Raw genomic sequence first — 12,284 nt, 5'->3', positions numbered from 1 at the left:
AGCTGTGCGTGGGCACCGGGGGTGCAGCGGGGTCGGTGCCGGGGTGTCCCCGCATCCCCCGTGTGCCTTTAGGGTCGGGGAGGGGGCTCCCCTCCTGCAGGTGACCCCCCCCTCAATAAAGACCTCGGACCTGGCCCCCAAGCGTGTCCCCGGGTCGTGCTGGGGGGGGTGAAGGGGGGGGGGGGGCTACTGGGCCGAGCCGGTGCCCACGGCTGTCCCGGGGGGGGGGGCGGGAAGGGGGTGGGCGACCCCCCCAGGTCCTACCGCAGCCCCGGCAAGCCCCGGGCGATCCCCCCGGTGCCGTCCTCGGCTCCGCAGCCGCCGAACCGGGGCTCGGCCCCCCCCCAACCGGGGCCGTGCCTGGTGCCAGCCCCGGGGGCGGCGGGGAGGGGGGCGGGGGGGGGGGAGGGCGGCACCGGGACGTGTTTGGGGCGAGCCCGGCCGTGACCGGGGGATGCGGCGGCGGCCCCGGGACCCCTCCCGCCCCCCCGCCCCCGGTCGCGGATTGGCGGCGGCGGGGGCGCAGGGCGGGGCCGGCCCGGTGGAGTCGTGACGTCACCGCCGCCGCCGCCGGGCCAGCCCCGGTCCCGGCCCCGGTCCCCGTCCCGAGCCCGGTCCCGGCCATGCCGCCCCGCCGTAGCCCCCGGTGAGTCCGCGGCGGGTTTGGGGCAGGAGGAGGAGGAGGAGGAGGGAGGAAGGAAGGGAGGAGGGGGGGGGAGAGCGGAGCAGCCGCCGCCGTTACCGGCGGCTCCCCGGGGAAGTTGGGCCGCAGCTCGGGGGCACCGGGGAGGGGGGAGCCGCCGGGCCGGGCTCTGCGCGCAGGCCCGGGGCAACCGGGCCCAGGTAGGAGGAGGCGCGGGGCGGCCCGACCTGGCCCCCCCCCCCCCCCCCGGGATGTCCCCGCAGCGTCCCGGCCACCCCGGTGGCGTCCCCGGTGTGTCCCCGCCGTCCCCGGTGTGTCCCCGCCGTCCCCTGCCCGTTGTTCCCAGGTGTCCCCGCTGTGTCCCCCCCGTGTCCCCCCTGTCCCCTGCCACATCCAGGCTCTCCCCGCTGTGTCCCCCGCTGTCCCCCATCCCACCCGCATGTCCCCGCTCCATCCTGGCCGTCCCCTCCGTGTCCCCGCTGTCCCCAGCGCATCCTGGCTCTCCCTGCCGTGTCCCCAGCGCGTCCCCAGCGTGTCCCAGCTGTCCTCGGTGTGTCCCTGCTCCCCTCAGGCTGCTTCTCCAGCGCATCCCGCTTGTCCCCGGTGCATCCCGGCCGTCCCTGGGGTGTCCTCGCTGTCCCTGCCGCGTCCCAGCTGTCCCCAGTGTCCCCAGCGCATCCTGGCTGCCCCAAACGGAGCCCAGCCCCTGCAGCGCGGTGGGGCTGGGGACGCTTAGGGCTGTCGCCCCGCGTCCCCAAGTTTGCGGTGGTGGCGGTGACGTGGGGCAGGCCGAGGCCACCCTGTGGGACAGCGCGGTGGCTGGGGACGGTTCCCTGCCGTCCTCGCGTCCCCGCAGCCGAGCGGTTTGGGCACGTGCTGCGTCCCCGGTGGCTGCTGTCCCTCGGACCAGGGTGACAAGGGGCCCGGTGGGACTGGGGAGGGCGAGCCGGGCTCTGAGCACCCCTGGCCCTGCTGCAGCCACGTCCCCGTCCCCTTCTGCTGCCCCAGCACCGTCCCCACTCCATGTCCCCGTGCCGGGGAGGGAAAGGCTGCAGTGGCGAGGCCTGGGGGGGCTGCGGGCGGCTCTTCCCCTCCAGACAGAGCCTCACTTCCCCCCCGTGACGCAGCCGGAGCCGCTGGCCCCGGGGCCGCTTCCTGCGCCGGGGGCTGAGAAGGGGCCGGGGGACGCCACGTGCCGCCCGGGGGACCCCGGGGTTGCAGAGGGACAGGGACGGCACGGGGACGGCACGGGGACAGCACGTGCGAGGTGCGGCTGCGCGGTGGGGCGCAGGGCGCGTGGCCGAGGTCCCGCAGCGCCTTGTGGTGGGGAGGGGGCTCGGGAGCACGTCCCGCGGCCTCTCCGCGCCTGTCCCCGCTGCGCCGCGGGACACGGGCACGCTTCGGTCGGCGGTGCCGCTCTCGTGGCGCCGGGTGGAAGGCGGCAGAGTTCGCGCCGGGGTTCTCGGCTGCTCCCACCCTCGGCCTGGCCGGCGACGGCGGGGTCCGGGGCAGCCTCGTGGGGTCCCTGCGGGGGCTGAGGTGCTGCGAGAGCCGCGCGCGCCCTGAGCTCGCCTGCTTCCCATCGGCTCCTTCCCGTCCCGGTTGGTGGCGAGCCTCTGGCTTGAATCCTTTGTGGGGTGGCCACACGGCCCCTCACCCACCGGCACCCCAAAAGCCTCCCCTCTTACCCTCTCCGGTCTTCCCCGTGCCGGCCCCGCAGCCAAACGGCGCCAAGGCCCCGGGTGAGCCCTGGGTGAGCCCCGGTCCTCGCCTGGCTCACGGGTTATGGGGTCCCGACCCCCCCCTTGTTCACAGCCTGGCCGAGGGTCCTGCCCCCCCCCCAAAACGGAACCGGGTGCCCTGCGGGACCCCGCTCCGTGGGGTGCTGGGGGGCTCCGAGCCCCCCTCTGGGGGGGATTCCCGGTGCCCCCCGGGCTCTCCCTGCCGGGGGGTGCTCGGTGCCCCGGGAGGGGGGGGGCCCAAAGGGTGGTGCTGCCCGCTTCGTGCCCGGTTCCCCGGTGCTCCCCGCCCGGGGCTGCGGGCCCGGAGCTGGCGGAGCCGCGCACCGGGGGCGGCGGCGGCGGCGGCGGCCCCGGCTCCTCCCCGGCCGCGGTGGGAAGGCGGAGCCGGGCCGCCGCCGCCTCCCAACAATAGCGCGGCCGGGCCGGGCCGGGATGGAACCGGGAACGCCGCCGGGACCGGCCCCGGGGCTGCGGGGAGCGGAGACGGGCGGAGCATCCGGGAGCTGCGGGCTGTGAGTGTGCGGGGCTCGGTTCCCGGTTCCCGGGGCTCGGATCCCGGGGCTCGGTTCCCGGTTCCCGGGGCCGGGCCGTGTTCCACGGCGCACGGAGCGGCCCCGGGGCGAGCAGCGCGGGGAGGCACCGGCACCACCGGGGGGGCGGGGGGGGGAGCCCCGGTGCAACCGGGCTGCCCAGCCCCGGGGGGGGCCCCTCTGCACCCTGGGGCTCTCTGAACCCCCCGGTGCCAGCCCCGGGCTCCGTACCCACCGTGGCGACCCGGTGCTGGCCCGGGGGTGCTGTGCGTGGCGATGCCGGTGCCAGCCCCGGTGTTTCCCGAAGGCACCGGAACCCCGGTGTTCCCCCCCCCCCCCCCCCATCTCAGCCCCGGTGTCCCCCACAGGTGACGCTGCAGAGGGACAAGGCTGGGGACGTCTGCGCTGTCCTGGCCGGACCCCAGCGAGGTGAGGGGGGTCTGGGCCTGGCAGCGCCCCGGGCGGGGGGACGCCGGCCTCGGCTGCGTCCCCTCGCAGGCAGCGATGTCGGAGAGCGCGGCCGAGGCGCAGGGAGACGAGAGCCCCGCGGCACGCAGCGAGACGGGCACCAGCCATGAGCTCCTGCAGCGGCTGCGGGAGCTGGAGGTACGGAGGGGAGCGGGGAGCGGGGCCACCGGGCAGCTCCGGCCGGTGCCACCACGCAGCCGGTGCCACCATCCATCCACGGCTGGTGCCATGGAGCCAGCAGCCCTGGGGACATGGTGGGGACAGCTCCCACCTTCTCACGGTGCCACCACTCCTGGGCTGGGGCAGCTGGGGACAGCCCTTTTTGCAGCCCCCACAGCCCACCAGGCAGAGGAGGGTTCCCTCGGTGCCACGGAGGGGGGGGGGGGGGGTCACCAAGCGCCCAGGCCCCTCGGCAGCGTCCCCTGAACCTGTCCCCTCTCTGTCCCCAGGCGGAGAACTCGGCCTTGGCCCAGGCCAACGAGAACCAGCGGGAGACCTACGAGCGCTGCCTGGATGAGGTACTGGGGACGCCGGGCCTCGGCGGGGGTCACACGCGTGTGTCAGGGCACGGGGCTGTGTGTGCCCTCCGCAGCCCCCCCCCCCCCCCCCCCCCAAGATCCTCTCTTCTTCCCCAGGTCGCCAACCACGTGGTACAGGCACTGCTCAACCAGAAGGTGGGTGTCTGGGGGGTGTCCGTGGGGCTGGGGGGGGTCCAGGGGGAGCCGGGGTGACGCTGCCATCGTTGTCCCCCCCCCTCCAGGACCTGCGTGAGGAGTGCATCAAGCTGAAGAAGCGCGTCTTCGACCTGGAGCGCCAGAACCAGGCGCTGAGCGACCTCTTCCAGCAGAAGCTGCAGCTCTCGGCCGGATCCCTGCCCCAGGTGCCGTGGGGGGGTCCGTGTTAATGCTGGGGGTGGGCTTTGGGGGGGTGGGTGTGGGGCAGAACCCCCCCCCCCCCCAGCCACGTAACCTGGTGCTGCCTCCCCTCCAGCTGCCGCTGCACCCGGTGCCGGTGTCCCTGGATGCTCCGGGCAGCCCCCAGCTGGGCTCCACCGAGCAGCCCCCCGCCTTGCTGCCCCCGGGCTGCTGTGCCCCCCCAGCAGAGGTGGGTACCGGTGCCTCCAAAGCCCCCCCCGCATGCCTGGTCCCCATCCCCGTGCCCGTAGCATTGCCCTTTCCAGGCCTGGGGTCTCCCCAAGGCCACCGTGAGCCCTCTGCGAGCCCGCGGCATCCCCATCCCTGAGCCCCCTGCCCTGGGGATGGGGGCTGCCCGTGGTGTCCCCGTCCCCATGCCCGTGGTGTCCCCTTCTCCGGGTCCACGGCACCCCCGGCTCCTCCTGTGATGTCCCCAGCTCCCACCCCCTTTGTCCGCGGTGTCCCTGTCCCTGGTTCTGTTGCATCCCTGTCCCCAACCCCTCCACCCCTGGGTGTCCCCAAGCCCGTGGCATCCCCCTAGCCCGTCTCCACCACTCGGGATCCCAGCACCGGGCACCCACAGGGTGACAGTGCCCTGTCCCCGCAGGCCACCCCGGTGGGACCCTCGGGCAGCCCCGTGCTCAGCCCTGGCGCCCCCTCCCTGGACGCCCTCTCCCCCTTCTTCAAGAAGAAAGCGCAGATCCTGGAGGTGTTGCGCAAGCTGGAGGAGACGGACCCGCTGCTGGGACCCCCCTCGGGTCCCCCCCACGCCCAGGGGCCCCCCGACTCCCCCTGCTCCCCCGAACCCCGGGCTGGGGCCGACGCACCGGGCTGGGCCCCCTGCCCGCTGCGGGGCCTGGGGGCGGCTGCGGGGTGGCGGGGGGCCGAGGGCAGCCCCTGTTCGTCGCCAGAGGAGGCCGCCCCGCCGCGGGGGGCTCTGCTCAGCGCCTTGGCCGAGCGGCTGCTGCGGGGGGACGGGGGGTGCTGCCGCCTCAACGGCGAGGCTCCGGGCCCCCCCCGGCAGCGTGGCGGCGGCGGCCCCGAGCACCCCGCTTTCCTGGGGCTGTACGCCCCGTGTGAGGAGAGCCCCGAGGGCGGCTTCGCCCCGCTTTCCCCCCGCCTGGGGCTGCCTTCACCCGGGGGGGGGGCGCCCCCCTTGACCTCCCCTTCCAAGGTGCTCAAGGCGCTGAAGCTGCCGGGCCCCCCCGGGGCGCTGCGCCTCAGCCCCCAGCTCGCCCGCGCCTCCAAGATCCCCTGCCGCAGCAGCAACCCCGAGGCCTCGCCGGTGCTCAGCCGCCGCGCATCCCCCGACGCCCCCCCCGAGCCGGGCTCCCCCGAGCCCCCGGGTTTCCCCCTGCCTCACGCTTACGAGGCAGCCGAGCAGCCCCTGGGGCCACTGCCGGCGGGACCCCCCGCCGGTGGGGAGCGGGCAGCCGCATCCCCCCCGAGCCCCCGCCGTGGTGCTGGGGGCTCGGCCCCCTCCCGCCGCCCTGGCAAGAAGCCCCCCGAGCCGGGCTACCTGCCCTTCAAGGAGCGCCTGGCTGCCCTGGGCAAGCTGCGGGGCGCTGACAGCCGTGAGCCCCCCGGTCCTGGGCGGCCAGAGAGGGGCCACGGTGCTGAGCCGCGGCCCCCGGCCCGGGGGTGTTTGGGGGGCAGCCTGAAGCACCCTGAGCCGGCGCACGGCGCGGAGCCCCTGGCACGGTGCTACTCCTCCGGCTCCATGGGCGAGCACGGCAAAGTGGGGGGCAAGGGGCGCCCCCCCGGCGGCAGGACCCCGCCGCGCGCCCCCCCCGCCGCCTCCCGCCAAGGCTGCCCGCAGCCCCCACGGCAGCCCCACCAAGCTGCCCACCAAGGCGGCCGGCAAAACCGGGGGGCCCCGGGGCGAGGAGCCCAAGGCGGCTCCGGCGGCGGCGGCGGCAGCGGGGGCCGCCAAGGCAGCCGGGGGTCCCCGCAAGGCACCGCCTGGCCCCGAAGCCCTCGGCGCGGGGTCCGCGGCGGGCGCTGCCGGGCATTCGGCCATCGAGGAGAAGGTGATGAAGGGCATCGAGGAGAACGTGCTGCGGCTGCAGGGCCAGGAGCGGGCGCCGGCGGCGGAGGTCAAGGTCAAGCCGGCCGGAGGCTTGGCCAGCTGGTTCGGGCTGCGGCGCAGCAAGCTGCCGGCGCTCAGCCGCCGCGCCGAGGGCGCCCGGGGCCGGGAATGGTCCGGGGCACCGGCACCCCTGCGGCGCGAGGTGAAGCTGGCCGCCCGCAAACTGGAGGCCGAGAGCCTCAACATCTCCAAGCTGATGGAGAAGGCGGAGGACCTGCGCAAGGCGCTGCAGGAGGAGCAGGCCTTCCTCCACGGGCTGGCGTTGGACAAGGGACGGCCCCGGGCCCGCGGTCCCGGTCCTGAGCGCAGCCCCGGGCAGCTCCAGGTGATGTACCAGGAGGTGACGGCCGAGAACTTCATGCAGCAGCTGCTCAACAGGTCAGGGGTGGCCTCAAGGCCAACGGGGAGCTGGGGACGCCGCGGGCTTGGGGACGCCGCGGGCTTGGGGACGCCATGGAGGGAGGGAGAAGGAGGCGATGGGGTTGGGGATGCAATTGGGTCGGGAAGGGGTGGGCAAAGGGGCTGGGGACACCACAGGAGGAGTGGGGGACGCCACACAGCCAGAGCTGGGGACACCGCGGGCTTGGGGGCACTGCAGGTCCCCTCCGTGATGCTGCTCTGGGGGGGCAGCTGCTTGGGTGCCCCCAGCACTGGCTGGGTGCTGAGCGTGGTGGGGGGGTGTGTGTGGGGGGGTCCCCAACTTCCCTCCTGATGCCACCTTGTCCCCAGGGTGGACGGGAAGGACGTGTCCTACGAGAGCCGCCTGGAGCACAAGCGGGACCTGTGTGACTTCCAGCGGGTCTCCCCCGACGCCAAAGACCCCCGGCTCTGCCGGCCGCCCCGGAACGGGATCGTGGGCCACCTGCGGGGCTGCCAGGAGCCCCCGGACAAGGTTGGGACCCCCCCGTCCCCACCCCTCACCTATCCATCCGAGCTCCCTGGAGGCCGCGGCCGCTCACCCTCCTCTCCTGCCGCAGGTGCCCGACGTGGGGCTGCGGGACGAGCTGCCGTCGGACGAGAGCTTGTCCGAATCGGGGACGTCGCAGCACTTCGCAGGTGAGCGCCCGTCTCGGGGGGGGGGCGGGGGGGGGGGGGGTCCCACGGGGGTTTTTGGGGCTTATCCCCAGCCCTCACGCCTCCGCTTGTCCCCCGCAGCGTGCGGGTCGCTGACGCGGACACTGGACAGCGGCATCGGGACCTTCCCGCCCCCGGATTATGGGGGGGCCCCCGCTAAAAGCGCCCCGAAGCCCCGCGGGCGCCCGGAGCCCCTGCCCGGCGCCGCGCCGGCGCGGCCGGCAGCCCTCACCAAAGTGCCGCGCAAGGCTCGCACGCTGGAGCGGGAGGTGCCCAGCGTGGAGGAGCTGCTGGTGCCCGGCAAGCACCGGAGCGTGGCCCCCTCCCGTGCCACCGCCCCCCCCAGCGCTCACAGCCACCGGGGCTGTCCCCAAGGTGCGTGTCCCTCCGTGTCACCCGGGCACGGGGTGGCCGTGCGACACCCCGCTGGTGGCGCAAGGTGCACCCCAGTGCAGTGTGTGTGTGTGTGGGGTGGGGGTCTCATGGGGGGGGGGGGGGGGGGGAGGGGTTGTGACCTTGCTGATATTGACCCCCCCCCCCCCCCCTTTTCCCTGCAGACGCCGATGCCGAGAAGCCGCGGCGCGTCCAGCAGAGCAAGAACTGGACCTTCCCCAACGCCAAAGCCTGCGGAGCCACCGACCCCTTCCTCTGCCCCCCCGGGGGGCTGGAGGGGCTGCACCAGCCTGCGCTGGTAAGGGGGCCACTCGGGTTGGGGGGGGGGGGGGGGGCACTTGGGTGGGGGGGTCTGTGGTTGTAAGGATGTAAATGTGGGGGGGGGGGGGGGGGGGGGGCATGGTGAGCCCTGCTCATTGCTCTGCTCATTATTCCCCGTTCCCCCCCGCCCCCCCCCATCCCCGCAGGCACCCGTGTGCAGCCCCGCCGGGCACCGTGGGGCATCCCCGGAGGCCCCCCCGCCGCTGCCCCCCGCTCTCAGCGCCTGCAGCAGCCGCACGCCCAGCGCCTCGGACGTGGGGGACGAGGGCAGCACCGAGGCTCGGTCGCGGGACGCCGGCTGCGGCCCCCCCGGGATGGAGCACTCGGAGTCGCTCAGCGACTCGCTCTACGACAGCCTCTCCTCCTGCGGCAGCCAGGGCTGAGCCCCCCCCCCCCCATGCCCCCCACGCCCCCCACCCCTTCCACGGGTCCGTCCCTTACCCCCCCCCCCCCCCATCCCCGGGTCACACTCGCACATCTTCCACCCCTCGCCCCCCCCCCCCCCCGTGCAACGTTGCACAAGTGGGGGGCAGCAGGGGAGGGAAAGCGGGGCCCAACCTGGGGGTGCTGCCCCCCCACCCCCCGGGGGGGGTTGTCCCAGGGCCCCGTGTCACCCCCCCGCCCCCCCCCCCAGGCTGCGCGCCCGGGCCCCGTGCCCCTGCCCAGCTCTCTCTGATGGTGCTCTTGCAGTGTACAGCCCCCGCTGCCGGGTTTTTAACTCAATAAAGCCGCCCCCCCCCGCCCCCCCCCCCCCGGTTTATTTATATATAGTCTCCTGAAGCCGCTGTCGTCTCTCAGCCTTGGGCCCCCCCCAAGCTCACGGTGCCCCCCCCCCCCGGGCCCCCTCCTGCCCGCCGCAGGCAGAGTCCGGCCACACACGGCAGCGAGGTTCAAGCCTGAGCCTTTTATTGCCTTCATCCCGGTGTACAAAGTAAGACTGCGGCGATTTTTATTTTGTTTTTATTATTATTATTATTATTTTTTTTTTTAATAGAGCTCTGAATCGAAACACCTTCGTCTTCACAGTCCGAGCGCGCGCGGCAGCGGGGCTGCGCGCGGGCAGGGAGGTCGGGGGGGGGGTGTGGGGGTGTGGGGGGGGTGGGGGTGTGGGGGGGGGGGATTACAGTCAGCGCTGGGGCAGAGCTGCTGGGCGGCTGGCGGCTGAGTTCTTTTCCGTTGTATTTCTTGGCACTGGTGCTGAAGGAGAGGCTCCTCCGGCCCGGCAGGCAGCGAGGAGGGGGTTTGGCTTCAGGTGCCCAGCCCCGCGGGGCAGCTGGGGGGGGGGGGTGTCCCTCTGCCCCCCCCCCCACCCCGCACTGTCATGGGGAGGGGGCCCGCGGCCACCTTTTGGGGCAGGGGCTAACGCCCCGGGTCTGTGCACGAGGGCTTGGCAGGGATGTGGTGCCTGCGGGGTCGGGGAGTGGGAGAAACCCCTAACGAAAGCTCCCGGCTCTGGGATAACCCTGACGGACCCCGGGCTGCGGAGCCAGCAGCTGCTGGCCGCCATCCCGGGGCTGTGGGGGGGGGAGCCAAACTCCAGCAGGAGCTGCAAAAAAAAAATCAGCTGGTTTGTAGTCAAAGGAAAAGCTAAACGAGAGGAGAGAAACCGAAAAAAAAAACCCCACGAGGTGCGAAAGCTTCTGGGCTGCTTTTCATCGGCAGCAAGCACAAACCCCTTTAATGAATCGGAGGAGGGACGGGGACGGGGACGGGAAGGGGGAGCGGGGCGGGGACGGCTCCACCTCCACGTGGAGCGGCTTCACTTCTTCTCCTTCTTCTTGTTCTGCGAGGGGAGAGGCAGCCGGTCACTGCTGGCGCTGTCACTGCTGGGGCTGCGGCCCCGTCCCCCCCTGTGCTGCCCCATCCAGCTCAGCCCCGCGTCCCCCCCCCCCACTCCCCCCCCCCCAGCCCCCGGAGGGGCCCGGGGAGCGGCAGCACCCACCTCGGTCATGCCCAGGATCATCAGGAGCTCGCGGAAGATGTTGACGAAGTCGAGGAAGAGATCCACGCAGTGCCTGTGGGGACGGAGCGGGGCGTTTGAGGGGGGGGGGGGGGGGGCTGGCCCATCCCATCCCATCCCACCCCCTCCCTCCCGAAGCCCGGCCGCGGCGCCCACCAGATGTAATCCTTGTCGCCGCTCTCCGCCTTCTCGATGATGAGCTGCGTGTCGAAGAGCACGAAGCCACACATCAGCATCAGCCCCAGGTAGAGGTTGGCCTGGTTGGGAGGGAGAAAGGCTGTGTGAGACGGGGAGCTTCCCGGTGGGACCCTGTCCTGGGGGGGGGGGGGCCGCGTCTGTGCTCTTGGCGGGGGGGCGGGGGGGTTTCTGGAGCTGCCTCCGGGCCGGGGAAGGACGGCGCAAGGCCGCGCTCACCGTGAAGAGCCAGGTGGAGCCCACGAACGCGTTCACCACGGAGGAGAGGAGCATGAGGGTGAGGCCGGAGAGCAGGAAACCTGCCGAGAGCGGGCAGCGAGTGAGGCCCCGGCCCCGTGGGGGGGGGGGGGGGGCCACCCCCAGCCCCATATGGGCCTCCCATCCCCCCCCCCCCCTCACCTCCCAGGTAGAGGAAGCTGCGGCGCCGGGCGTAGAGGGCGCTGAGCGAGAAGCAGGCGAAGACGGTGGCGGTGCCCAGGAAGGCGGTGGGGATGATGCTAGGGGAGAGAGACCGGGGCGGGGGGGGTGAGCAGGGCCCTCGGGACAGCGGGGGGGGGGGGGGGTGGGGGTGGGGGGTTCAGTGGCGGGGGGGGGCTGCGCCTACCCGGGGTTGATGGCGATGCACATTTGCAGGAGGGGCCCCAGGTTGATGCCTGGAAGGACAGAGCAGGGCGTTACCGGTCGGGGTCTCTCCTCACCCCCCCCCCCCCCCAACTCTGGTTTCCGACCACAGGGAGAGGCAGCAGGGCCATTTTGGGGCCACCCAATCCTCTTGTGTGTTGTCCCCCCCCCCCCGCAGCTCCTCAGATTTGGGGGGGCTGGGGGCACGTACCCGTCAGGAAGGCGAAGCCGGCCAGCATCCCCAGGCGCTTCTGCTCCGTCTCCCTGCTGTGGGGGGTGGCCGTCAGCCACATCATCAGCCCCAGGGAGCCCAGGCCGGTCAGCAGGCTGAACTGCGGGGCGAGACGGACACCGGGGGTGGGGGGGGGGGCTCGCGTCACCCCTAGGGGCTGCCCCCCGCCCCAGCGCCCCCCCCCCACCCCCCCCTCACCTGGAAGAGGTGGGTCACCACGTTGATGTAGGCCCCCACGGCGGCCACCAGCATGCAGAGGGCGAAGCTGGCGTAGACCCTCTTCAGGTGCTCCTGGGTGGAGGCCGAGCTGCGGACGAGGGGGGGGGTCGGGGGGGTGAGGCTGGTTCAGGGGGGACGGGACGATTTGTGTGGCCCCCCCCCGCCCCCCCCCCCCAGCCGGCGCGCTACTCACATGTGGGAGAACTTGAAGAGGGCGTCAAGATTGATGTTGCGCTCGAAGACGTTCATGGTGCCAGCTGGGAGCAGACTCACCGGCAGCTTCGCAGAGGTGCAGGCTGGAAGAAGGGAGCTGGGTTTTAGGCTGGGTCCTGCCCACCCCCCCCCCCCCCCCCCCCCAAAAAAAAACCACCCTGCTCTCTGCAACCCCCCCCCCCCCGCCCCGATGCTCTCCCCGGCGCCGGAGGAGCCGCGAGCCGCTGCGTGGCCGCCCTGCTCTCTGCTGGAGGTGGGGGGGGGGGGCGCATGGGGCTTCCCCCCCCCCCCCCCCAGCTGGTGCAAGCGTTGCAGGCTGTTGCGAGACCGGGGCTGCCCCGGGGGAGGCCCCGAGCCCCGGGGGGAGCGCTCCCGGCAGCTGGAAAGCGGCTTTGTGCCAGGCCCCCATTAGCGGCCCTAATGACGTCCCCAGCCGAGGGCCCCAGCAGCGCCCAGGGCTCCCCGCGGGGCCTCCTCCGGCTCGGCGGCTCCCATCCGGCTCCTGTTTACACTGGCCCGGGTGAAAGCGAAACCGGCCCCGGGGGGCGCGGGCAGCCGGTCCCCGAGGGGCGAAGGGGGGCCGGGTGGGGGCCGCCGGGAGGGCCTGGGGGGGCTCTTCCCTGTAGCCGGTGCCTTTCTCCGGGGCTCCACCGAGGCCCCGGTGCTCTTG

At 73.9% G+C, this 12,284-nt stretch overlaps 2 protein-coding genes across 2 annotated transcripts; one reads left to right on the top strand and one right to left on the bottom strand.

Moving 5' to 3' along the window:
- The first annotated feature begins 3,384 nt into the window (after positions 1-3,384).
- Positions 3,385-8,557, top strand: NCKAP5L (NCK associated protein 5 like). Its single transcript, XM_050716655.1, has 13 exons — positions 3,385-3,521; positions 3,833-3,901; positions 4,019-4,057; positions 4,144-4,263; positions 4,374-4,481; positions 4,881-5,715; positions 5,767-5,871; positions 6,068-6,764; positions 7,116-7,292; positions 7,375-7,442; positions 7,542-7,835; positions 8,018-8,151; positions 8,321-8,557. Exons 1-13 carry the CDS (start codon positions 3,420-3,422, stop codon positions 8,555-8,557), a joined length of 2,985 nt encoding a protein of 994 aa, XP_050572612.1. The 5' UTR covers positions 3,385-3,419.
- Positions 8,558-9,812: 1,255 nt separating this feature from the next.
- On the bottom strand, positions 9,813-11,728 carry TMBIM6 (transmembrane BAX inhibitor motif containing 6). Its single transcript, XM_035572550.2, has 9 exons — positions 11,595-11,728; positions 11,381-11,489; positions 11,162-11,282; positions 10,934-10,982; positions 10,729-10,826; positions 10,549-10,628; positions 10,291-10,391; positions 10,117-10,189; positions 9,813-9,957 (listed from the first exon to the last, which is right to left on the bottom strand). Exons 1-9 carry the CDS (start codon positions 11,648-11,650, stop codon positions 9,934-9,936), a joined length of 711 nt encoding a protein of 236 aa, XP_035428443.1. The 5' UTR covers positions 11,651-11,728; the 3' UTR covers positions 9,813-9,933.
- Between the last annotated feature and the right edge of the window lie 556 nt (positions 11,729-12,284).

This window comes from Cygnus atratus, unplaced genomic scaffold (assembly GCF_013377495.2).
Source record: "Cygnus atratus isolate AKBS03 ecotype Queensland, Australia unplaced genomic scaffold, CAtr_DNAZoo_HiC_assembly HiC_scaffold_144, whole genome shotgun sequence".
Taxonomy (NCBI): Eukaryota; Metazoa; Chordata; class Aves; order Anseriformes; family Anatidae; genus Cygnus; species Cygnus atratus.
Note: the sequence above shows the minus strand (reverse complement) of the source record. Positions and strands in the feature narration are given on the sequence as shown.